This window comes from Watersipora subatra, chromosome 2, assembly GCF_963576615.1.
Source record: "Watersipora subatra chromosome 2, tzWatSuba1.1, whole genome shotgun sequence".
Lineage (NCBI taxonomy): Eukaryota > Metazoa > Bryozoa > Gymnolaemata > Cheilostomatida > Watersiporidae > Watersipora > Watersipora subatra.
Window position 1 is genome coordinate 34,679,974 of NC_088709.1, and position 24,945 is coordinate 34,704,918.

General features: G+C 38.2%; 1 protein-coding gene across 4 annotated transcripts in view; it reads left to right on the top strand.

Moving 5' to 3' along the window:
• Positions 1-24,945, top strand: part of LOC137387762 (creatine kinase, flagellar-like) — a 40,709-nt gene that overhangs the window by 8,255 nt on the left and 7,509 nt on the right. For 3 of the 4 annotated variants that reach the window (XM_068074269.1, XM_068074272.1, XM_068074271.1), the window contains exons 2-15: positions 7,851-8,029; positions 8,980-9,149; positions 11,141-11,260; positions 12,486-12,591; positions 14,821-14,948; positions 16,624-16,799; positions 18,444-18,631; positions 19,091-19,306; positions 19,660-19,779; positions 20,119-20,292; positions 20,479-20,711; positions 21,028-21,211; positions 21,499-21,728; positions 23,927-24,095. In XM_068074269.1, coding sequence (XP_067930370.1) covers positions 7,851-8,029; positions 8,980-9,149; positions 11,141-11,260; positions 12,486-12,591; positions 14,821-14,948; positions 16,624-16,799; positions 18,444-18,631; positions 19,091-19,306; positions 19,660-19,779; positions 20,119-20,292; positions 20,479-20,711; positions 21,028-21,211; positions 21,499-21,728; positions 23,927-24,095 — 2,393 coding nt within the window. Of the gene's footprint in view, positions 1-7,601; positions 7,701-7,850; positions 8,030-8,979; positions 9,150-11,140; positions 11,261-12,485; positions 12,592-14,820; positions 14,949-16,623; positions 16,800-18,443; positions 18,632-19,090; positions 19,307-19,659; positions 19,780-20,118; positions 20,293-20,478; positions 20,712-21,027; positions 21,212-21,498; positions 21,729-23,926; positions 24,096-24,945 lie in introns of those variants that run through there. The other variant, XM_068074270.1, reaches the window with a different exon arrangement.

Below are 24,945 nucleotides of genomic sequence, written 5' to 3' on the forward strand. Positions count from 1 at the left end.
TAGTTCTAATGTTGGCATTGTAGGGCGAAAATGTCATATAGAGGGATATAGAAACCCATGGTGACTGTACATATTAAAAATTAGTAACAAAATGGTATGCTAACTTTAGTAATTATAATTACCTACAGTAACTTTAGTGTGTCTAGTAGTTATTATCTGCAATAAAATGCAACATGACAATGTACTATGTGCAGTACGTACCATACCTTCTAGGCTGATGTATAACATAAACTTTGAATTTAATTTAAATAAGTTTAGCTTACGAAACACATACTTAAAGCCAAGTTTTAGTATGTATTTTGCAAAACTAAACCTTAATTTTTCATTTTCTAAAATTTTGTCACATCCGTTTCCAGTTTCATTTCCACTATAACTTATAACAAAGAATGCTGAATTGAAAGAGAGAGAGAGCGAGCGAGCGAGCATCATCTTTTTCAGGCGTTGTGGGAGGGTTTTGGCGAATAGCATATCGGCATTTTCGTTATTCCAATGTATTCAGCACACCTACGACCAAATTTAAATTTGGAAAGATTTTACTGTTTTTTATGTTGTCATTGTATAGCGCAAGAAATGTTGTATGGCAGGGACGAATAAAAATCTTGTGTGACATATAAGGCGGAAAAAACTGTATAACTGGGACATCGTAACCCAGGGGTGTACTGTACTAGACTTAGTTTAAACTCTACCTAGTACAGCTAAAAGTAAACTCTGTTGCGTATCTTTATTACGACTTCTACCTTATTGCTTCAGTTCAATTAGTACTCTAGTTTCATCTGCACTCCATCTCGGTATGCGAAACTATCTATTCAAAGATTTTGTTTGTGTGTGAAGATCGCCATGTCATAAATATTCATTTTAAGAGTACTTAGTATAGTTTGTGCTTATGATATATAGCATTAAAACATTAAATTATGTAAAACAATTAATATAATAAACTGAAATTATGCATAAAACTAAATTAATACAATGAATAATAATATTAATATAGGGCTAATAAATGAAGATATTTTTTGTTACTTTACTCCAGGGGTGCATAAACGAGAGACAGTCACAAGATGAGACAGTCACAAGATAAGCTAGTTGTAAACTCATAATAGTTTATTCTAGTTTCAACTAGGAAAGTTTAAACTTATATAACTAAATATATAATATAATTTACATTTTATTTTTATTTGATACCCCAGCCGCTTCACTTATAAACTAAATGGTTTTGAAAAACTTCAAAGGATACGTTAAAAATTATATTGGATGTTGACTAAAAAATTCGTTCATATTTTGTATCAACATTTATAAATCTCAAAGTTTCAAGTCATCTATTGTTATAGACGACTTCAAACTGGTTCGTTTTTAGTTCTGTTTAGCTATCCGTATGTCCAGTGATAGCTATTAAAATCTTTGAACGATACGCTTGCTTCATGTTGGATTTGAACTGACGAAAATTGCATCCACAAGTTTGTAAACCACCATCTAACCACAAGTTTACGCAGTTCGTATGATTTGATTGCTCTTACCATATACTGTATACCCTTTCCTAAATTGCACACACTATATGACGTATTAAATAATACATTGCACACACTATATGACGTATTAAATAATACATTGCGCACACGAGTTACGATGCTCTCGTTATAAAATAATTTTCACTTAATTCCATGTATGTAACACCATGCTTTTTTGTTGTCGCCATACTAGGGCAAATTTGTTTTCCATCATACGATATCAACAAACATCTCTCTCGAAATTAAAGTTTGGCGGTTGTACTAATTACCACGAAATAACCAAAATATCGATATGCTATTCGCCGAAAATTCCCCCCACAGCGCCGGAAAGAGATATACGTTGCTCGCCGTCTTGGTTCAGCATTATTTGTTATAATAAAAATGGATTTGCAAACTGATCAGTGATAAAATTTTAATTAAAAGTTTGAGGGTTTGTAAAACACATGCTAAAACTTCCTTTAAGTATGTGTTTAGTAAGCTAAATTCATTTAAGTTAAATTCAACATTTATGTTACATGTTTGTCTCGAAGGTAAAAACTCCACGTAGTACATAGTAATGTTACATATTCTTGCAAATCATAACTGTTAAATACACTAAATTTATTGTAGGTAACCATAGTTACTATGGTTAACATTTTGTTTGTTACTAATTTCAAATGATTTTGATGATTTTTACCAGGTGTTTGCATTAGATAATTACTATGGTTTTCTATACCCCTCTATACGATATTTTCGCCTTACGACCCCGCCAACGCTGTAACGAATTAAATCATGTAATTGTATACCAAATAATTTTTCATTGTAATTGTAGCAAAACAGACTATATTTAGCCATTAGTTGCTAATGATTTCACATTTACATTTAAATACCTTTACAGTTTTATTTTTCCTCCTAATTTATTTCAACAATACACTTCTTTCACGGTATGAAATTTAAAAGTTACAGTTGTTTGAAAAGGTTTAAAAATCTTTACAATTGTTCTACTTTTTTCTTAATTCATTTTAACTGCACAAAAACGCATGATAATAAGTTTAAAAGTTAGAATGGTAAATATTGTATATGTTAAATTAAATAGAAACAAATTTTCTGTCCAAAGAGTTTTTATTACCCGAGCAATGCCGGACATTCAACTAGTATATCCAAACCAGTTTGTCTAATGTAGACAGCATAAATTGTAGACAGCATGAATCTTCCATAAACATACGTTTTAGTTTTTATACTTCAAATGTTTCATATTTACCCGTAGCTAATTCGTCCTGCCTTTCTGGTTTAACTGACTTCAGGTTTTCTCTGCATCACATTCATCTACTTCCTGATTATAACTACTAGATGCACGAATTGGTGATATGTACGAGTTGTGGATTAGCTGGTCAGCTGTTAGTTTACATTGAATTAGAAAGCATTTGTTAGTGAATGTGCCATCACGCATGCTTCCATAAGTTGTTTAGGAAGCCATGTAAGAGGTGTAAATATCACCTATCATACAATATCCGCTTACACAGCTGGACCATGTGTAACGAGTCATAAAATAAATTTGAGAAATGTACTAGTATGCAGTAGTTCTTTTTGTGGTCAGAGAGAAACTCGCTAGCCAAGTGTTGTTATCATTACAGGCTCAAGTGTTAGGCTAACCTATTGACTATAAAACAAATATAATAGCAATTCTTAGACTTTCAAAATACAACATTTAGTTTTGTTTTTGACAGATTCATTTTATGACATTTCTGCTTGGCTTGAATTTGTATTTTACATTTGTTACATTGTGCATGACTTCATCGATGTATACCACAACGAAAGCTATTTTATGTCATTCGTAAGAGATGGTCATAGGTTCGATTACTGGTTTGCAAATGTAACAAAAGGATCCTTTAAAATGCATGATGCAGTCTATGTGCCAGATGGCTGCAGATGATAGTGTTGTGTATGCATGGACAGCTGTCTTACAATTTTATACGCAGTTTAAAGGGCAACAGGCTCTTGGAAGCCTGCAAACTTCAAATAATTTTTTTTAGTCTCACTTTTATCATTTACTCTACCCAATTCTGGCTACTGTCCTGAGGGACAAAGGAGGTTCTGTTCCCCTCTTACTTTAGATATTATTCTGCAGATACAAGGCATATGCATGGTCTATCATATAAGCCTGTGTAGTTCGTTTGTACGTCTATTTGTTTTCCATTTGCAGGCATGTAAACACGTTATACCCTTTCTTTTGTAGAGGATCGTAAGTGATCAACTTTCTCATTTCCTCCATACCTAAAAGGCTCTAATTCGTTTTGCACTAATTATTTCACACATTTAAATGGTCATAACCCAAGCTGTTTTGGAGTTGTGTGTCTTATTTAGTCATCTAATTAATAAGGGAGACGACTCCCTTGATCTCTTACAGTGGCCAGATTGTGTTGTGTGAGTGAGCTCATCGTGTGTTTATCACCTCTTGCACTTTATTTGCCTTAATACTCCTTCGTTAATTACATTATTCAAGTCTGGCCTTCAGGTGAACAAGCTGTTTTCTTTGTTTTCTCACACTGCAAGTATATGCATCGTGGGTACCAGGCGCAACTGTGTTCAATTGCAGCCTTATTCTGTCATGTTCAATCGTGTCATTGACTACAAGTACTCTTTAGTAATCAATTTGTTATGCAACCTTCTAGCTCACAGACTGTCGTACATGATACCCACGATGCGTACATTAATGAGGAATATTTGTAATGGAACACTGTTGAGTGAGAAAACTTGATACTAATCTTGCAATGTTGTTGTGGTCTTTGTTTCATCGGGCCCAGAAAACATACTATCCAACAGAACTAAGTTTCTAAAATTTTCTTGATGAGCTAAGAAACAAGAAATGAAGCAGGGTTTTTGACAGCACCGTGTTCAGCTGATCTGTTTTAATCCTTCTAATAAAGTAACTTTAAAGTTGTTTTCCTTCCTCTCAGAGAAGCAGTTGTGAGACCCAATTTTTGTTATTATTATTATTGTGCTGAAGACCTTAGCGATTGGCAAACATAATACAATATACCGTAACACCTCTGATTGAATGCCATGACGTTCAATTTTTGAACCCTTTTTCTATAGTGGCTGTCAATTAAAGGTGACATTTAAATAAAGGCCGGTGTTATATTTTTCAAATGACTCGTCAGAATTTTGCCCTTTTACGGGTGAAGCAGATGTCACTTACATTTTGCCTTTTTTCCCGGTCGAGTGATATTGGACCTTATTGGAGGATGCAATAAATCAGCTAACTTACCTTCAACAAGAGGTGACGTTCAAATAGAGGTGGCATTAAATCAAAGGTTTTACAGTAGATTAATTATTGCCATGAATTTATGTTAGCGCTGGGTCATTTCTTAGTAATGTCTACATTCTACAATTTAATCAGCCCGTTTGCAGTTTTTAAATTTAAATCACGTTACTTGAATTTTAAAATGCCAACACTTGATGTTGGGAAAGCCAAGCCGTGTTGATAGAAAAGTTGCTCATTCTTTGAACTCAGCGAAATATTTAAAATTGTCTCGCCTCTCATCGGATGGACTAGAAGCTTATTTGTAACAAAATTACTAGACGTCGCTAAATAAGCTGGACTGAATCACTATGTTCACTCTCAGTTTTGGTTGTGACTGTTTTCATATAGACTACAAACAGCTAAAATCTTATTGCTATATAATGTATCAGCTGTTTACTAGCTTTTCTAGCAACCATTCACGAGCTTTTCTAGCAATGATTTACTAGCTTCCTCGGCGATTATTCTTGCTGTGGTAAACAATAAATACCTTAAAATCTCTAATTGAATGCCTTGGCTTTCTATTTGTCAACCCTTCCTCTCTAATTGGAGGTCAATTGGAAGTGGTGTTCAAATAGAGGCTGGCATTGTATTTTTTAAATGGCTCCTCAAAATTTTTGGAAGATAAATTTAGTCCTTTTACGGCGGAGCTAATGTCGTCTATATTTTGCCCCCTTTTTCCGGTGGGGCAATATTAAACCTTTTGGTTACAATAAATCTGCTAACATAACTCCAACTTGTCAAAGATCATCTCTTAATGAATATGCATTGAGAAACCGAGAAATATCTCTACCAGTTGATATCTATTGCTTGCCAGCAACCTGCGATAATATTGTAGCCTGTGTACTGCTTGCTTTTTATTCGAGCTTTCAATTTTTATTTCATTCTAAGTTTGACCTATCAATATTAATATGATTTTGTGGACACTTTTTTACTGATCAATTGATATTATGGGTTTGTAAAAATCAAAAATAATTGTCAAAGTGGCATTCAATTAGAGAGTGGCGCTCTATTTTTCAACCTTTCTCTCAGGGTAGTGGTCAAATAAAGGTGGCGTTCAAATAGAGGTTTTACGTTATTTTACAGAAATTGCTAGGAATTGGTTTTGCCTTCACTTTTAACACGAGAATTTGCCGACCATATCTAAATATCCAAGTAATTGTGCCTCAATCATTTATCGATACATTGTAATATGTTAAAAACTGGTTGTTGTAGTTGCAGCAGGAAAGAAGCGCATGGGTGGAACCGGTTTAATAAATGCAATTGATTATATAGTAGATTTCAAGAAACTGTCAGACTTGAAGATTTCAAAGAAGTTTTTTATGAAACAGTTTGTTTCCCATTTAGTTGTTCTATTTGAAGTATTCCTGAGCTTAACGTAAAATTTCAGTACAATTTTTTAAAAGTCGCTAAAACCATCACTTCCTACACAACTAACCTATGGCCTCTCACAATTCCAAATTGAATACTTTTGGAAGGGAAACAATTACACCAGTTTTGAGTATACTTGAAGCATGTGGTCGGAGATATTCCCATGTTGATGCTACTGAGAAATGGCTTATGTTTCTACATTGCGTGTGGTTTGCTGTTCGGCAGAACATTACAATGTATGGAGATGTCAGCAAACTTTGTTTATTCACAAGTGACTTGGCATTCCACAGCCGCATTCCACAGCAGCTACTGGAGAAACATTTTGAGTTATCCACCATCTACCCTACATTTCTTTTTAATTTTAAACTTTGGCTCCCATTTGATAAACAGGATGTTGGTGTTTTAAAGCAGTTCTTTACAAATATATTGTAGAGACAGTTACATAGATTATGGAATAACGCTGCTACAACATATATTGTTTAGTATTTGACTTACCCTCTCGAATATCTGGTCAGGTTTCATCTTTATATTGCGAGCATTTTGTTTTTTGTAAGTTTTCTCTTGTAAAATGCCAATATTGGTTCTTAACACCATTTTGGTTTAACCGGTTTTTCTAATATTTTGTAAAATTTACAGTAGCTTCAACTCTAAATTGGATATGATCGAGTCAGCATGATGTTAGAAAGTTAATTATCAACTCTCATAACCCACATGACGTCATAACCCGTCATGTGACGTCATAACCCAATGTGACGTCATAACCCAATGTGACGTCATAACCCAATGTGACGTCATAACCCAATGTGACGTCATAACCCAATGTGACGTGCCAGAAACTACCAATCTTTCTATTTCTTTTACATTCTCTAAAATGTGTTTATTAAAAAAGTATTCAAGTATTAAAAGAATGTGTTACGTTCAACAGGGAGGATTTAAAGTAAAAACTCACCCATCACATAGTCTTGCGGCTATCAAACCTGTGTTCATTTTATTCCTCTTGCGAGGTCTTTGTAGACTTTAGATAGCGCTTTGAGCTAGCTTTTACCTTATACAACTTCTAAAATGACTGCCAGCAGACTTCTGACCAAAGCATAATCCCGTGAGAACGTAATCTGGTATATAATTTATGCGCTTATATGTTGTCGCTACGTGTTCACACATATAATATAATATGGCAAGGCTAATGAAAGTTTTCTATATTGGATTAAATGCTCTTTAAAAGGATTCATTCAATACTTAGTTGCCTTCTGACTTATCAGTATCTTAAAATCTGTTAAAATCTAGTGGCTATCATTTTTCCAATTGTGGCTAATACCAATGCTTGCTCAAGTCACACGCAGCTAACGCAGCTATTGAAAAATCACATGATATCCTGCCTTTTTATTGGCTGCAGCATAGCTTCCTGAATCCAATGGCATTCCATTGGCTCAACCCTAAACACTTGTGAACGTGAGGTACCGGCCGGTCACTCCGCTGTTGGTGTGTGGTCTATCGTGTACTCTTCTCCTAGCTTAGTGTTTTTGACCTGATCTGCTCATCATGGCTAGGTATAAGCTCTAAACTACTTATCATGGTAATCGCTAGTATTGAAGTATAACTACTAATTTCAGACGTTTAACTGGGGCTAGTGACAGTTTAATGGTTAAAACATCAGCTCTCGTTTCATCCTTGTCTATGATTTTTGTCTATGATTTTAGTGACAGTAAGATACCTGGGTACCCAGATCTGTCTCAGCATCAAAACTGGATGGCAAAATGCCTTACCCACGAAGTTTATCAGAAACTAAAGGACAAGAAGACCAAGAGTGGCTTCACTTTGGATGGAATGATACAAACTGGAGTAGACAATCCGGGACATCCTCATATCTTCACTGTCGGTATGAAAACCGTATAATATTCTATCATGTTCATGCAGTGGTACATCTTTTTAATTAAATTTCATTCCTCATTAGGCACTTGATGAGGTTGTAAGGAAGGGATCGTGCACAGATGTGCTAGCGTAAGCTTGAAACTTTCATAAATGATTGCTGAAAGTTTTGCTGGTTTTTCCTCAGTTGCTCAACTTCCCAAGTTTATTGCCAATTTAGGGTGACTTGCACAATTTGAGAGAAAGTTAGGGTTAATAATGAAATTAGGTTGTGAGCGAAGGCAGTCATGAAATCGGCTGGAAGGGTTTTTATGGCATCATGTTATACAATAGCTGGAATTTGTGAAAATCTGTGAACTTTGTAAGGATAGAGTTAGCTATTAGCTCTGCGATGTTATAAGTTAAAAACCTGCAATATCCGTGTCTAAGGAAACAATCATCCGCTTATCTTCTTCAACCAATGCACGTGTCATTACTCGTCATTTTTCCTACTGCTCATTTCTCCCTTATCGTCGTCAATAAGGGAAAGAGTCGATACATACGTATTTAGCCTGCTAGGATTGCCTCTACAGGCTTCCTGTGAACGTTGCTGATTGACTATGATTGCTTTCACTTCCTTAGTATTTCTCGCTAATGAATGCACAATTAGAGACGCTAATGCCATTAACATTACCTATTGCAGCCTAGACAATCACTTTGTGGGTGGCAGTATCCTCTCCTGCATGTCCTCAGCATCACTTAATTTAAATAATGACCCAACGAGTAAGGCCTGCATATTAAATAGTACTTCCAGACAGCAACCCTTGAAGTTTTCCAAAATACACTTGGTCTAAATTTTAGTATCTGCGAGTCTATAATTGACGCTAGTCGTCAATGAGAATGAGCGGTCGAGTTCACTTCTGGTGACTCCACTCAGTCAAATAGTTGATAGCTGCCCATAACTCGCATTCGTCCTTGCAGGCTGTGTCGCTGGAGATGAAGAGTCGTATCAGGTGTTTGCTGACTTGATGGATCCCGTCATTGATGGAAGGCATAACGGTTATAAAAAGACTGACATGCACAAGACCGACCTCGACGCTAGCAAAATTATTGGAGGAGAGCTCGACTCTAACTATGTTATTTCCAGCAGGGTCAGTCTTCCTGTTCTTGTCTCTTTGGGTCCGTGCCTTGATGTGATATTGCCTGACGTGATATTGCCTGACGTGATATTGCCTGACGTGATGTTGCCTGACGTGATATTGCCTGACGTGATATTGCCTGACGTAATATTGCCTGACGTGATATTGCCTGACGTGATATTGCCTGACGTGATATTGCCTGACGTGATATTGCCTGACGTGATATTGCCTGACGTGATATTGCCTGATGTGATATAGTTCCATACAATTTTTACTTGCAGAGATATCTTATGGCGCTTGCTCAGTTTGCTTAGTTTTTATGCTAATATTTGCATCTAAAATTTAAACTCATTAAACAGGTTTACATATAACTGGTACATTTCTCATTAAATAATGTAAAACATGTATGTGAGTTTCCTTTAGAGAAACCAAATGAAATTAAAGCAGAAATCTAGTTTATTTCTTCAATAAGTTTATAATGTAAAATTGTCTTGGCCTTTATTTAGGAAGTTACAGCTTTGCGCTTTGAAAGTGTTGAACATTCACTGTTTCCTTGACGTGCATGATGCGGATTTGGAGTTGTGCACACGTTGAGTTACTGTGCCGATAAGTGTTTTAATGGACATTCGCATGATGCTGCAGACGTTATTTGTTAAAATCAAAATCGTAAGGCTTTTGCATTTTATTGACTCACCGGCCAGTACTTAGCGACAATCTTGTCACCAGTATTTAGGATATTAGAGGAACATGGGGAACATTAACGCATGTAAACTGCTAATGGCTGAAAGGGGAAAATGTTTAGAGTGGTATAACCCGCACAGTATTTTCTTGCACACCATTTACAAGTGTCTTTTGCATCACTCACAAGTAGAAAACATTCGATAAAGAATTGAGAGTTACAAAAGTCGCTCGACTTGCAGATTTTTGTATCTATTTTGCGGATTGACACAAGCATGAGCTACATAAAATCATTGAATAGTGATTGAGTAGGGGAGTACATCATTGATGGGAGAGGAAATTGTCTGCTTACCAGCTGCGCTTGAGTGAAAGTGTTGTAACGCTTGGTCATGCATTCCCAGATAAGATTGTAGCGCTTGCTCATTGAAACAAAAGATTACAGGGCAACTATGTTGGTTGTAAAATTTACAAATGGAAACTTATCAGCTACTATGTCAAGTGTGGTTGTCTAAGTGAACGTGACTGAGATCAGCTACGTTAGGTTGGGGTGATATGAGCTGAGCCCAACCCTCTATTCTCTGCTACTATAACTTTTACTCCCAACTTCCTTTTTTAGTCGTCATGATTATACGCAGTAATCTATTCAACTCTGCCATTCAGTACTCTCACTGCAACTACTACTACTGCAACTACTACTACTGCAACTACTACTACTACTGCAACTACTACTGCAACTACTACTACCGCAACTACTACTACTGCAACTACTACTACTGCAACTACTACTACTGCAACTACTACTACTGCAACTACTACTACTGCAACTACTACTACTGCAACTACTACTACTGCAACTACTACTACTGCAACTACTACTACTGCAACTACTACTACTGCAACTACTACTACTGCAACTACTACTACCGCAACTACTACTACCGCAACTACTACTACCGCAACTACTACTACCGCAACTACTACTACCGCAACTACTACTACCGCAACTACTACTACCGCAACTACTACTGCCGCAACTACTACTGCCGCAACTACTACTGCCGCAACTACTACTGCCGCAACTACTACTACCGCAACTACTACTACCGCAACTACTACTACCGCAACTACTACTGCCGCAACTACTACTGCCGCAACTACTACTGCCGCAACTACTACTACCGCAACTACTACTACCGCAACTACTACTACCGCAACTACTACTACTGCAACTACTACTACTGCAATGCTGCTGACCAGCATTAATTCATAGTAATTTTTGTCATAGAACTTTATTTGTTGACAAGTTTGTTAGCATATACATGTAGGTACGTACTGGTCGATGCATCAGAGGATATGCCCTCCCACCTCACTGCAACCGCGCTGAGAGGAGAGATGTCGAGAAGATTCTGGTCGACGCTCTTAAAAAGATGGACGGAAATCTCAAGGTACTCGCTTGTCATTTGCTGTACTCAACCCCTCTAAGCTGCTGCCACGTACCCTCATTATGTAGGCAACAGCTTCAAGTTATTGTTGACTTTACACACTCTCATCCATTTGCTCATCATTTAGTGCCTCTGGAAGCGTTACTGAGCAAAAGTGTTTGCACAGTGGTGCTGTTGTAAGCATTCCAGCTCTAATCTAGTAGGATGACTTTGTTTGTCTTATGACATCGCTTTGGCTGACCCTACTGCCGGTGGTGGTTATAAGTTGGCAGTGGGACAGTTGTCTTACCTGTGCACTGCCTTTTTGCTCCAACCTGATTATGCTTGGGAACAAACTTTTTATCTCGGCCATAGTGAAGCGGTCATGTCCACATGGCAAGCTTTTATCCTATTCCCGTTCATAAACTATGCTTAAATGATGCAGGAGCATCATTTAAGCATAGTTTACAGATCATTACTATGTTCATTTCTAAAACATTACAGTGAATTGTTAATTCGAAAACTTATGCGCTGCAGCTTATAGATTCATACGGCGATTAGAATTTTTAGTACAACCACAATGTGTAAACGGTCTAAAACCTAAATTTGTAAGCTCTCTCAATCTGTAAACCATCTTGACCCGCAGACATTTTTGTGCATTTTGATGCGCTGCGAACCGAGATGCGCGTATCCGTTTTTGTGCTATTGAACTGGGAAAATTCGAAACCAAGTGTTTTAAAACGTTGCGCAGTCGATAGCAATCCACCAGTAAATGTAGACTAAGCGCTGCGGACGGACGCTGCATGGGTTAGTCCAAGTAGTCAGTTCCCAGAAGAATGGAGCATTAATTGCTGAATGGATATGACCAGCGAGCTATATATTGCTGCAATCAAAGCTTGCTGCCAGACAATTGGTCAGCTGATGGTGTCTAGGCAGCATGATGTTTTCAGTTACGTGGGCGGACATGCGTTCAGCTATAACCAGCAGCCGTAGTTATTAGGTAGATAATTGTGTTATTTCTTTTTAACTATCCCTTCAATCTCATTCATGTTACATTGCTTTGCACCTACTCGTCTAGCAGGCAGTGGCTTTCATTAACACCCAGGCTACCTGGTGTACCTGGTGTACCTGGTGTACCTGGTGCCTACACTATCTTAACCATATGGATGAGATTGTAGCAGGGTTTCCCATATGATATACAACTGTTTGCTTGAGTTAAATAGTAACTCGTGTCATTGACCTCTGGCAGGGCAAGTACTATCCTCTCTATGAAATGACTGATGAGGATCAAGAGCAGCTCATCGCCGATCATTTCCTGTTCGACAAACCAGTTTCACCATTGCTTCTCTCGTCAGGCATGTATTTATTTGTAAACTTGCAACGCGTAATGACACGCCAACTTATTAATGGTCAAAACATTCTACAGCTATTTAGTGTCTCTCGATAGCGGTGGATGCACCAGTGGATGTGTCATACAGATGTATCAAATTCAATGCTAAGTCAAGGATGCCTTAGTCATAGGTTGGCTACTTTAGTTGGCCTTACGTTTGTTTGTTTGCCGTCCAGTATTATCTTCGAAAAAAAAGAGTGCCCTCTCTGTTTAAAAAGCTAAATATTAATGATTGGTGTTGATTCTTTTTTTTTTGGGCTAACTATAGCGAAGGATCATCGAGAATTTTTTGAATCCATATATACGGCCATTGAGAGGTCTGCAAAGCCTCGCTAAAATAAAAAAAAACATTTTCAAACATGACTAGTCCGTGTAGCTTTTTATGCATCCTATGATATGAGGTACATTGATGAACATAATTATGTGCTCTGAGGCATCTAGTGGAGGCCCTCTCAAGTTATTGCTGGCATGGACTTCAGGACATTATTCTGTAACTTGTCATCAGTCTGCATCTGTGCCACAAATCAATTGTGCAGCTGTTGAATTGAATAGTAGTTGTGACAACTGATTTGAAGCTGTTCTTTCTTGTTTAGAGTAATATTTCTTTTCATATACAGTAGAAGCTCCTGTAACGTATACCTTCTATAATGTAAATTCCACATAACGTTCTGAATTTATGTAAAAGATTTGAATTCGATTTGAATAATGAGAATCTTGTAGTTAACCTTACAAATTTCACTCTTTTTTTATCACAATTTGGTGAGAAAACAGTTATCGCTATTTATGCGGGGACCCAGCATGAGAGATCGTGGGAGATTTCTCGTGAGAGATCGTCAGATGTGTCATTAAGATATTGAGATACAGTGCACCCCAGGATACGATTACCCTAATATACGATATTTTCACCTTGCGAAGTGGAACACGATTATTTTTTCACCACACTATACGAATCATATTTCACCATGTGAGTTCAACAAAATTTTTATTTGAGTTCAAATTTGGCAGTCAGTGTGCTTTATTAAATACGTCAAAATAACAGACACCGATATCCTGTTTGCTAAAAATATTTTCACAATGCCTAAAAAAAGACACGATAACTAATTTCTTTCAATTCAGTAATTCTCGATGTGAAGCGGTAATATTTTCCCTTTGAAACCGGTAGCAATGTTGGAGTTTTTCACCATATGATGCCAACCCTGGAATGGATCAAAAGCTTATCTTGAGGGTGCACTGTATACTCAACATCGGTGCAGATCTTAGAGTGTCGGTAAACCAAGGTGAATGTCACGAGTTCTATGCTCGTTGAAAGCTGTACTTTATCCAAATGTTGAAACCCTGGCGAATGATAGATGTACGGGTCAGACAGGTTTCACTCTTTCACTTACAGTCTGGAAATCCCGATATATTTTGGTTTCACTTTATATTTTAGCCACAAAATATCCTTCATTTATTTTTTTACGGAATAAACTTTGCTTTCTATAAAAAATTGAAAAGATTGTAAATTGACATTAAAGGTGAGCATTCCCCTGAACTCACTGTAAAATTGCCTTAGCCATGGGCCATAAACTGAGGTAAGTGAAAAGTAACAATCCGATAATACTACAGAGTACTGCCATTCAATTGAAAAGTTACTGTAAAGCCTCTAATTGAATGCCATGGCACCCTTTTTCTATGGTCAATGGAGGTGGCGTTCGATTAAAGGGTGACGCTCTATTTTTTAACCCTTCTCCCATAGGGGTGGTCAAATAGAGATGGCGTTCATACTGAGGCGGCGTTCAATTAGAAGTTTTACAATAAGTGTAATTTTTTTTGTCTTTTTGAAGGGCCAAAAGTTTGAGTTTAAGAGCATCTTAAAATCTTAAAATCTGGCAATTTACATGTATTTTACTGTTCGCATAATGTAAAAGCCTTGTAACGTAAAAGTTCCGGAACAGATTATTTACATTCATTACTTCATAATAAATAAACAATTTCTGCTGATTTTGTTAATTTTTTCTTGCATGATGAAGCTCTTTGAAGCTCACATGTCAAAATACTTTGTAAGGCAAAGCTTTCTGTTCATGCTTCAGTTTAACAAAACATGAAACTGATTTCACTGTTTGCGTGAATTGTTATTATTAAAGATGTTTCCTGTCAGTTCTCGCTGCAGTTATGTGCTCACGTAGAAATTTCATAAGCTGTAATATATTTGCAGGAATGGCTCGTGACTGGCCAGATGCTAGAGGAATCTTCCACAATGATGACAAGAACTTCCTAGTCTGGGTGAATGAGGAAGATCATAGCCGAGTTATCTCCATGCAAAGTGATGGCAACATGAAACAGGTAATGTTTCTCCTCTCATTAAAACATTCTTCATTTACTACCCCTAAGGTTTTCTGACCTGATAACCAATGCAGAAATGTGCTATAGCTTATCTTGTTAAACAATACAAATTCACTAAACATGGACATTCTTCTCCGAATTGTTGTCAAAAACCACCTAATAACTTCAACTTCACCCCAAACTGTCTTTGTGTAGAGCTTCACACATTTGAGAGCTGATTTCTAAGTCATTTCTCAGTCATACCTCGACATACAAGTACCTCGACATACGAGCGCCCCAGCATAGGAAAAGATCAAAATAGGAGCAGCATGTCCAACAAGTTTTTTTCTTGAGACACGAGTAATCTTTGAGATACAAGCCGGTTATCGATGGCCACTATTTGACCAAGAACACGAGAGGTCACTTTTGAGAACAGCATCGCTCGGTCTTTCTCTTCAAACCAATTCAAAAAAGTTTTCAAAAGGTTGGCTATAAGACGATAAACATTAAGACGATAAAATTAAAATAAGTTTTGTTAAAGATTAACACTTAGCCTAAAGTGTGTGTATTAAACTAAATTCATTCAAGTTAAATTCAAGTTTCTGTTACGTAGCGTCACAAGTGTTAAGTGTACCGAGTGCATTGCGGTCAAGTCTCTCCGACCACCGTTAGCCACTGCTGCCGTTAGCCACTACTGTCTCGAAGGTAAAAGCTTTGTGTGGTATACATAGTAATGTTACATTTTATTACAGGTTTTAACAACTAAGTATTTGTTAACTTTGTTACCGTAGGTACTGAATTATAATAATTAAAATATGTATATCCACTGTAATATCCTGTTTTATATTGTTTTCTCAGTGTTGTAATACATTAATTTGTATTTAATTATTTTATATAAGAAATAGTGCCTTGAGACAAGCGAAAATTGAAATATGAGCAGTCTCTGAACGCATTGAGCGCGTATGTCGGTAGTCTGAAAGGTAGAAAATGAATTTCTCAAGACTTAATTTGTGTTTCTTGACAAGTCATTGACATCTAATGAGACTGGTCATCATTTATTTGCGCAAGGAAACTAAAGTAGTTAAAGGTCAAGGACTAAAATTGGTTTAATTGGTGGACTGAGATCTGCTTACATTCACTCTGAAAATTCAACATGCAACTCCTATTCATTTGAATGCTAATGTCTAAATTATAATGAGCCTAATTATGAACAACTGCTGCAGTAATTTCATCTTCTAGTTATTTCATCTTCTAGTTTGAGAAAGCCAGGTGTACAGTACATAGAGATGGTGATAGACTGATGTTTGACGTAGCTACGCTGTGAGCTTTAATTTGAACTGGTTAGCTTGCCTGCTGACATAATGAATACTTATTAATGTTCACTTGGTAACTGCTGTGAATAGTGCATGCTTGCACCTGAAAACCCAGGCTATTTTCGCTGTCATAAAACACTGGCTTTGTACAACAATTAATAGGATGAAGGTATCCATATACTTTTTCAAGTTCGAGCTGGTTTTGGAATAACAAGTCTTCTCGAGTATGGCATCCCCTTGCGATGAGAGTGGTTTAGAGTTGCATTCCCTTGCTGTGTGAAAGGAGTTGCATTCCCTGTTTATAACATTTGAAACTCGGAACTGCTGATGAAGTTTTTCTGGCTCCATTATGATTTGCGCTTCAGCTCATCTACTCTCTGTAGGTGTTTGAAAGATTCTGTGATGGTCTACAAAAAGTAGAGGCACAGATATCCAAGGATGGTTATGAGTTTATGTGGAATGAACACCTGGGCTACATCCTCACCTGCCCATCCAATCTCGGTACAGGCTTGAGGGCTGGAGTACATGTCAAACTGCCAAAACTGGCCGAGCACAAAAGGTTAGTAGAAAGCTTCTCGTCTCCTTCATTACCATCCTGGATATTAAATGAGGCATATTCATAGGCCAGGTGTGTTGCTTAGCACTAGTTGTGTGGCAAACTCCTGAGGGGTTTGTTTAAAATAGCTTTGGAATGTTTCAAAGTTTCCCTAATCCGATGCCAAGAGCACATGCACTGCAGTTACAAACTTTCAAAGTGACCGTACATGTAGGTAAACATTTGCAAAAAGCTGTTCGTTTTGAGTCTGTCGTAGAGATATTGCGACACAAACCACTACAAATTTTTGCACTGTTTCTATCCCAGGGCAGACTATATATTACTTATAGAAATTTATAATTGGTGATCAATTATGGCTGACATAACAGGCTGAGGTTAGTTTTGGCTTAACCCCTTATATTCTAAAGTTAAATTCTGAATTTCGTATTTTGATAATTAATATGAAAGTCTTTTGAACTTAGTCTTGCACATTACTATACCGAGACCGAGATCGATCGCTCTCTCCCTCTCTCATCACTTGTACCTTTATTGATTGTGAAAATCAAATTCATAAGGTTGTCACCATACTTATTAGATAGGATCTTCTGGCTAAACTAGATTGGCTGCATTTCACAAGTGAGCATGTGTGTGCAAAAATCTACCCCAGTGCACCCTCAGGATACGCCCATTTCATAAGTGAGCATGTGTGTGCAAAAATCTACCCCAGTGCACCCTCAGGATACGCCCACCCCGAAATACGATTTTTTCACCTTAAAAAGTGGAACAGGATTTTTTCACCTTGCCATTCAAAACCTTTTCATCATACGGATTACACAAAATTTTTGAATTCAAATTTGGCAGTCGGCTTATTATGTACGTCAAAATAACAAGGACGCCACAATGCTGTTCGAGAAGAATATTTTCAGTGCCTAAAAGAGACACAATGACTGATTTCTCCAAGTTTGAGCAATTCTCGTGAGTAAAACAGTAATATCTTCTCTGCAAAACCAGTAGCAAGTTTGGAGTGGCAATTCCTTCATACCGTAGGTCAGTGGTCAGACAACTTCCATTAACCTGCTAACAAAAATCCACTTCGTTACGAAAACGGCGTTGTTCGGGATTTCTTGCCGAGTTAGGATGAAAAATGTTTAAACAGGTTTGTAAAAGTTACAATCAAAGTTACAATCAAAGCGAAGACAAATTGATAAGTGATTAAATTTTGGCAATAAAATAGTTAAAAATACACACTAGAGCTTAGCTTTAAGTCTGTCTTCAGTAAGCTAAACTGTTATACGTACGTCTGTCTTGAAGGTAAGAACTCTCTATGGTACGGATTGCACTTAGCAACGTTGCATTTTAATGCAGATCAGACCGATAGATACATACGAAAATCATAGATTATTCATACTAGATTATACGGAAATCTGTCAAGCTTGATTATTAAGAAAATCTTGAAAAGTTTTTCTAGAACTCGGCATTTTCGTAAAACAAAGAATTATCATGGGATTTTACTGCGCTCTTTGTCCAATGATCAAACACTCGAGCAGATTAGTTTAAATTAGATTAGTTTAAATTAGATTAGTTTAAATAGATAAAAAACATTTAAATCTGCTGCTGCTCGATGTAGAGGTTACTCGCCGTGGCTTATACGCTACTTTTGATTGTCAGTTTCTCAGATGTCCTACTCAAATGTCGGCTGCAAAAGAGAGGAACCGGCGGAGTGGACACAGCTAGCAGTGATGGAACCTTTGACATCTCCAACCTTGACAGGCTCGGCAAGTCGGAGGTCGAGCTAGTGCAGCTGGTTATTGATGGAGTTGACCTGCTGGTTAAGATGGAGAAATGTCTAGAGAAAGGTAGGAGCTGTTGCAGGCTCTTCAAATCTGAGATTGATAAACAGTCGCTGTATACTTCTAAAACTTCTCTACTACTAAAATTATTTCCATACAAAAATAATGATTTAAAGTTGACTTCTCAAGAAATGAACAGGGGCAGACAATTTGTTAGTTTTTATGTTAGTTTCGTTTGCGCTCATGCACCGTCGTAGACTAGTGTGAACACTAACTGTGCAAAGTTAATTGTTGGCATCCGAGCTGAAGTCATAGATTGTACGATTAGTGTTAGTTTACACAACCAAAAACATGATTGCTTTGGTAGACCCGCTAAACTTTATTTTCATAGCCTATATTCATAACTTATATTTATTCATCCATGATTCTTAATATACAAGTACCGAGATTGTATTTTAAATAGAATTATGCTCACTTGTAGCGAGTTATCTTCTATTGTGTGATATTGTGAGATCATGTTTTCAGGAGAGTCTATCGACCATCTCATGCCAACTGCGGGTGGTGCCCGGTACTATGGGGACATGCCCGACCTGAGCAAACACAACAACTGGATGGCTAAGTGTTTGACCCCTGACCTCTGGAACAAGTACAAGGACGAGAAGACCGAGTCCGGCTTCTCTTTCAGGGATTGTATCAACACAGGAATAGTCAATGAAGGCCACCCACACATCTACACTGTTGGTGGGCTGTTTTTCCTGCAAGACCTGTCCTATCGGTTGACCTGTAGATTGGTTGAAATCATATATACGCTGCAAGCGCTGTTGTCTTCAAGACTTCATGTATCTGTAGTCGCGTTGTTACAGTGTCTTCAATGCTGCACATATCTGTAAGCAATCATAGTTCCAGGTCTGTGGCTTGGTGACTTGTATAATCCTATCATAATCAACATACTGCTAGTTGTAAAGGTTTTTTAAAGCATTGGTTAGCTTAAACAAATGATTAAACGGATATGTTAATACAGATTTGCATTACTCCGGTCATCAAAAGTGTAATCTTAACCTTTGTGGAAAGTTATTCAGTCATTTTATAAACAGGGTGCGTGGCTGGTGATGAGGACACCTACGCAAAGTTTGCCGACTTTCTTGATAAGGTCATAGAGTTTAGACACAACGGTTACACGAAGGATAAGCAACACAAGACCGATCTCAACCCAGGTTCGTTGATAGAGAGCTCTATCGCATTATCTACATACAAAAATGGGCGGTTGTTAGGTCCATTTTACCAACATTAAACTTGGGAGGCCTGCTCACTGACAATATTCTACTACGCTAAATAACCCTGCTTATAGCCTGCTGTTGCGATTCTGATGGTGATAATCGTGTTGATTGTATGTTGCCTCTGAAGTTTAAAAGACAATGTAAGGGCTGTTCCAACGAGTCCTATATCCCTATCCTATAACCCATATCCTGACGATCAAGATTTTCATCTAAATGGGACTAGTATTAAATATTAGACAAATGTTAAAAGTTCATTATCAAGGGGCTTTGTTACAGAGAACCTAAAAGGAGGAGATGACCTCGATACTAACTATGTTCTCTCATCTAGAGTGAGAACTGGCCGTAGTATCAGAGGCCTTGGCCTACCTCCGCACTGTAATAAGACGGAGAGGAAGGAAGTAGAGAAGATACTTTGTGATGCGTTGGCTACTCTCACAGATGAGTTCTCCGGTGAGACCTTTTTTATTTTGTTTGCGATTTGTCCTTAACAACTATATTTTATATTATGAATAATATTTAATTTTTCATGTTCTTGTCAGTGATTCATATTGCATTCTTCTAGTAGTGACAGAAGAGCTACTGTATATTACATAGAGACTACTTGGCAACTCAATTGCACGTCGATGCTCTTTGTAGGCCAATACCGGTCACTGGAGTCCATGTCTGAGGCCGAGCAACAAAAACTGATTGATGAACACGTGTTATTTGATAAGCCTATCTCTCCCCTCCTAACCGCTTCCAAAATGCATCGAGATTGGCCGGAGGCACGAGGCTTCTGGCACGACGAGAAGAAGAACTTCATTGTCTGGGTGAACGAAGAGGATCACAGTCGTGTCATCTCTATGCAGAGTGATGGTAACATGCGTGAGGTGAGGTACTCAATTGATAATGAGAATTTTTGATAAAAGGGTGTAAGTCGATGTTGGCTGCTTGTTCTATGGGAAATCTGAGCAGATATCGTCATTGAGTGAGATGGCAAAGCCTAGGATTGGGAAGAACACAATGTGTGGGCCAATACCTTTCTTGATTGGGACAGGAGCCGACTGATTTATATGCGTGAAACCTTGCGCAGTCAAAAACTATCAAAAATTATTGATGTGTTGGGATGGGATAGAGTGGATGTGTAACAATCAGGCTTCTCCATGTTTTATGCATTCTATTGCTTTTTATTCTATTGTTCCTCAGGTGTTCACAAGGTTTTGCAATGGTCTGAACAAAGTGGAAGAAGCCATCAAGGCAGCTGGCAAGGAGTTTATGTGGAATGAACATCTTGGATTTATCCTCACCTGCCCTTCGAATCTTGGCACTGGCATTCGTGCAGGTGTGCATGTCAAGCTTCCCAAGCTAGCTTCCGAACCTAGGTTCAATGGTGAGTTGTCTGCTTCTTTTTCACGCTCCTAAGTAATATACGAAATTGTTCTGTCTAGCGTTTTTAGAATGACTGAATAGTAAATTTTGCAATTTTATGCATTTGCAAGTTGCTATTGATAATATTGAGGTGTGCATGGATTTTATATTTGTTAAAAGGGATAAATGACACGGTTGCAGATTTCTCCAAGAAGCGTTCGCTAGGCATAGTTCCGAGTGCGAGGTTTATGTAAGCACCTAATGAGTAGATTTATTTTTCCGCTCTTCTGATTAACGCTCCGCTTACAGACATTCTACTGTGCCTGAGGCTACAGAAAAGAGGAACTGGTGGAGTGGACACAGCCAGCACAAATGGTACATTTGACATCTCCAACCTTGACAGGCTCGGTTTCTCAGAGGTTGAGCTGGTGCAACAGGTTGTGGATGGAGTGAAGCTGCTCATTGAAATGGAGAAGAAGCTGGAGAAGGGCGAGAGCATTGATGACCTGCTACCAAGCAACTTTAAGAGCTCTCAAATGGTAGGTATACGGGGATAGGTCTTGTTTACCCTCCCTCACACCTCGTTCATCATTTCTCTTGTAATAAGGCTCTTCCGAAAGAAAAGCAATCATGTTGTCTTCCACAATGTCTGGTCGATTGGTTAGTGAAAATCTAGTTGAGAATAGGCCTATTTTATGTAAAATCTAACTTAACGTGTATACCAGAAACTAAGTTGTGTGGTAGTGTTTTGTTGTGTGATTCCAGTACTATAGTTACCTTTTGGTCCTATAACTTTGGTCTGTGTTGTTGAAGATGAAACCAATGCATCCATGATTGGCTGTATCAAGCAATTGTATCCATTTAATTCATTTTTGGCGCAAGCTAATTTAATGTAAGGTTCCTTTTTTGAATGATGGTGCCAACAGGGCATCACACGAACCACTTTGCACATGGACAAAGGTGTTCTCTCCTGTGAGCAGTATGTGAAAATGCTTATGGAGGTTGGAACTGTTTATATTATATTTCTGATGATTCTTTCGATGATCAAATTTGCAAATAACTTCATGTCTTGAACCTGAGTGTTTTTGTACGTGAATGTTTTTATCGTCTAGTGATTTTTCTCGATTGAAATATGGCAATGCAGATTGCTACTCAAACGTTATTGCTATCACAAACTGGAAATGCCGCTAGGAGCTCAGGAGCTCGTGGTCTTCACAAGACTAATGGTGCGTTTACACTGGCCGACACCGACTCCGATTAGGTGCCAATACCCCGACTCAGACAGGTACCTCCGACATTTCACGTATGGGTGCCGACACCGACTCCCACTTTACATTGCAACGATCAAACGATTTTTGTCGGTACCAACAGCCAATCACAGCGTTTCGCCGTTCTGACCTTCACCCGACTACGCGAAGACGATTACACATAAAAATCAACGCGCTTTATGTGGAAAATTATATACTAGTACTACACTACTACTACTGATCCTACTACTACTGCTAGAAGCAACTACTGAATGCCAAGCAATGAATGAATGATGAGGCAATGAAAATCCGAGCAAAGAACTGTACGTGCAGTTCTTTCGTCCGAGTAATTACAATAAATAAAATGAATAATGAAGAAGATTGAATGGTGAATGTATATTTGTGGTAGTAGTAGTGCGATGGACGCCGGGCCAACACTTTACACTTCTTGTAATTATTTGCTTGTATATATTTTATATGTCTGTAAATATTTTATTATATGAGTTGTCCTTTTTATTCTCTCTTTATTGCCTTTTTATTGTTGGCCTTGTTGCTCGTTATGCTATCAAGTGTCGTCGTTTATGTTGTCATATCAACGCACTAGCGGGCCTAATAATTGGTCATTTAAACATTGTTAGCCGGTGTTCTCACTCGGTCCCGTTAGCCGGAACGGGCAATTTTATTGTATATAAGGGAGCAACGCTCACTTAGTTGACAGAGCAAATGTCCGTACGCTCCTCAGCTAGTGAATTTCCTTCGCTAATAAAACATTGAATGAAATCACACGCAATTTATTTCTGTATGACATAATCTAAATCGTGCCAAGTAAGGGCCGGCAAATTTCTTGACAGTTGTATTTACAGTCGTACTAGTAGTAGAACTAGTAGTAGTCGTACAACTGGCTATTCACTTTTAATTAATTTAAATAAAAGAAAAAAACTTGATTTTTTGGTACTCTCGCGTTCACATCGTTGCTAGCCATGCTGGTTCACTATTAAAAAGAGAATGAGGGAAAGTTTAATGACAGTCTTCTAGCCTCTCATTAAACCTAGCCCTTTTGTTTCATAAACTTAGCACTGTCATTAAAGCCTAGGCTCATTTAACCAGAGGCTCCTAGCTTCTGATTGGCTGATGAGCGTCCGACTTGTCGGTGCAACCGGGCACTGCTGGGTAGCTCCGACACCGACTTTCAGATCGGTGCCGACACCGATTTTTCTGTTCACACCTACCGACACCGACTCATCAAATTTGTCTGTGCACGACAAAATCGGCCAGTGTAAACGCACCATGAGGCCAATTCTTATTAGTCAATCTATTTTTCAACATGCTGGCTCATTGAGTAGCATCAGGTGTGTAGCCACAGGAAATACAATGTAAAACCGCTAGGTATGGGCCATGTATTTCGTTGGTCTGTCTGTATGTAACCAGGCCTTCATATCACATCGGCACACTAAGTTGTCAGAAAAGGTGTATGTGTGCTTCTGTCTTAGGTACAGATGCATGGAGCCGACTATGTAGCAGAGACAAAGGCTTCTAATTACCCAGATCTTAGCAAGCACAACAACTGGATGGCTAAATGTATGACTGAGCAGATCTACAACAACCTGAAGGACAAGAAAACCAAAAATGATGTTACATTAGACAAGTGCATACAGACAGGTAGTACCGCCTTTTTATGTCCTTGTTGGCTGAGTATCCACAATTTGATGTATAGAGCGCCCTTGGATTATACAAATTTTTGCTTTGCAATGTGGAACATGTTTTTTCGCCCTCGCTATATGAGGACAACATTCCCTCGCTATATGAGGACAACATTCCCTCGCTATATGAGGACAACATTCCCTCGCTATATGAGGACAACATTCCCTCGCTATATGAGGACAACATTCCCTCGCTATATGAGGACAACATTCCCTCGCTATATGAGGACAACATTCCCTCGCTATATGAGGACAACATTCCCTCGCTATATGAGGACAACATTCCCTCGCTATATGAGGACAACATTCCCTCGCTATATGAGGACAACATTCCCTCGCTATATGAGGACAACATTCCCTCGCTATATGAGGACAACATTCCCTCGCTATATGAGGACAACATTCCCTCGCTATATGAGGACAACATTCCCTCGCTATATGAGGACAACATTCCCTCGCTATATGAGGACAACATTCCCTCGCTATATGAGGACAACATTCCCTCGCTATATGAGGACAACATTCCCTCGCTATATGAGGACAACATTCCCTCGCTATATGAGGACAACATTTTTTCCTGACTTTTTGCCATACGATATCAACACAAATTTCGCCCCAAGTTAACATTTGGCAGGCGGTGTGCTGATTACGTCGAAATAACGAGGATGCCGATATGCTATTAACCGAAATACCTCTCGCACCGCCTGAAAGAGATACGACGCTAGCTCTATTTCTCTTTATCTCAGTTGAGCGTTATGAGTTATAGGGAAAACGAACCCGGAAACAGATAAATGATAAAATTTTAGCCG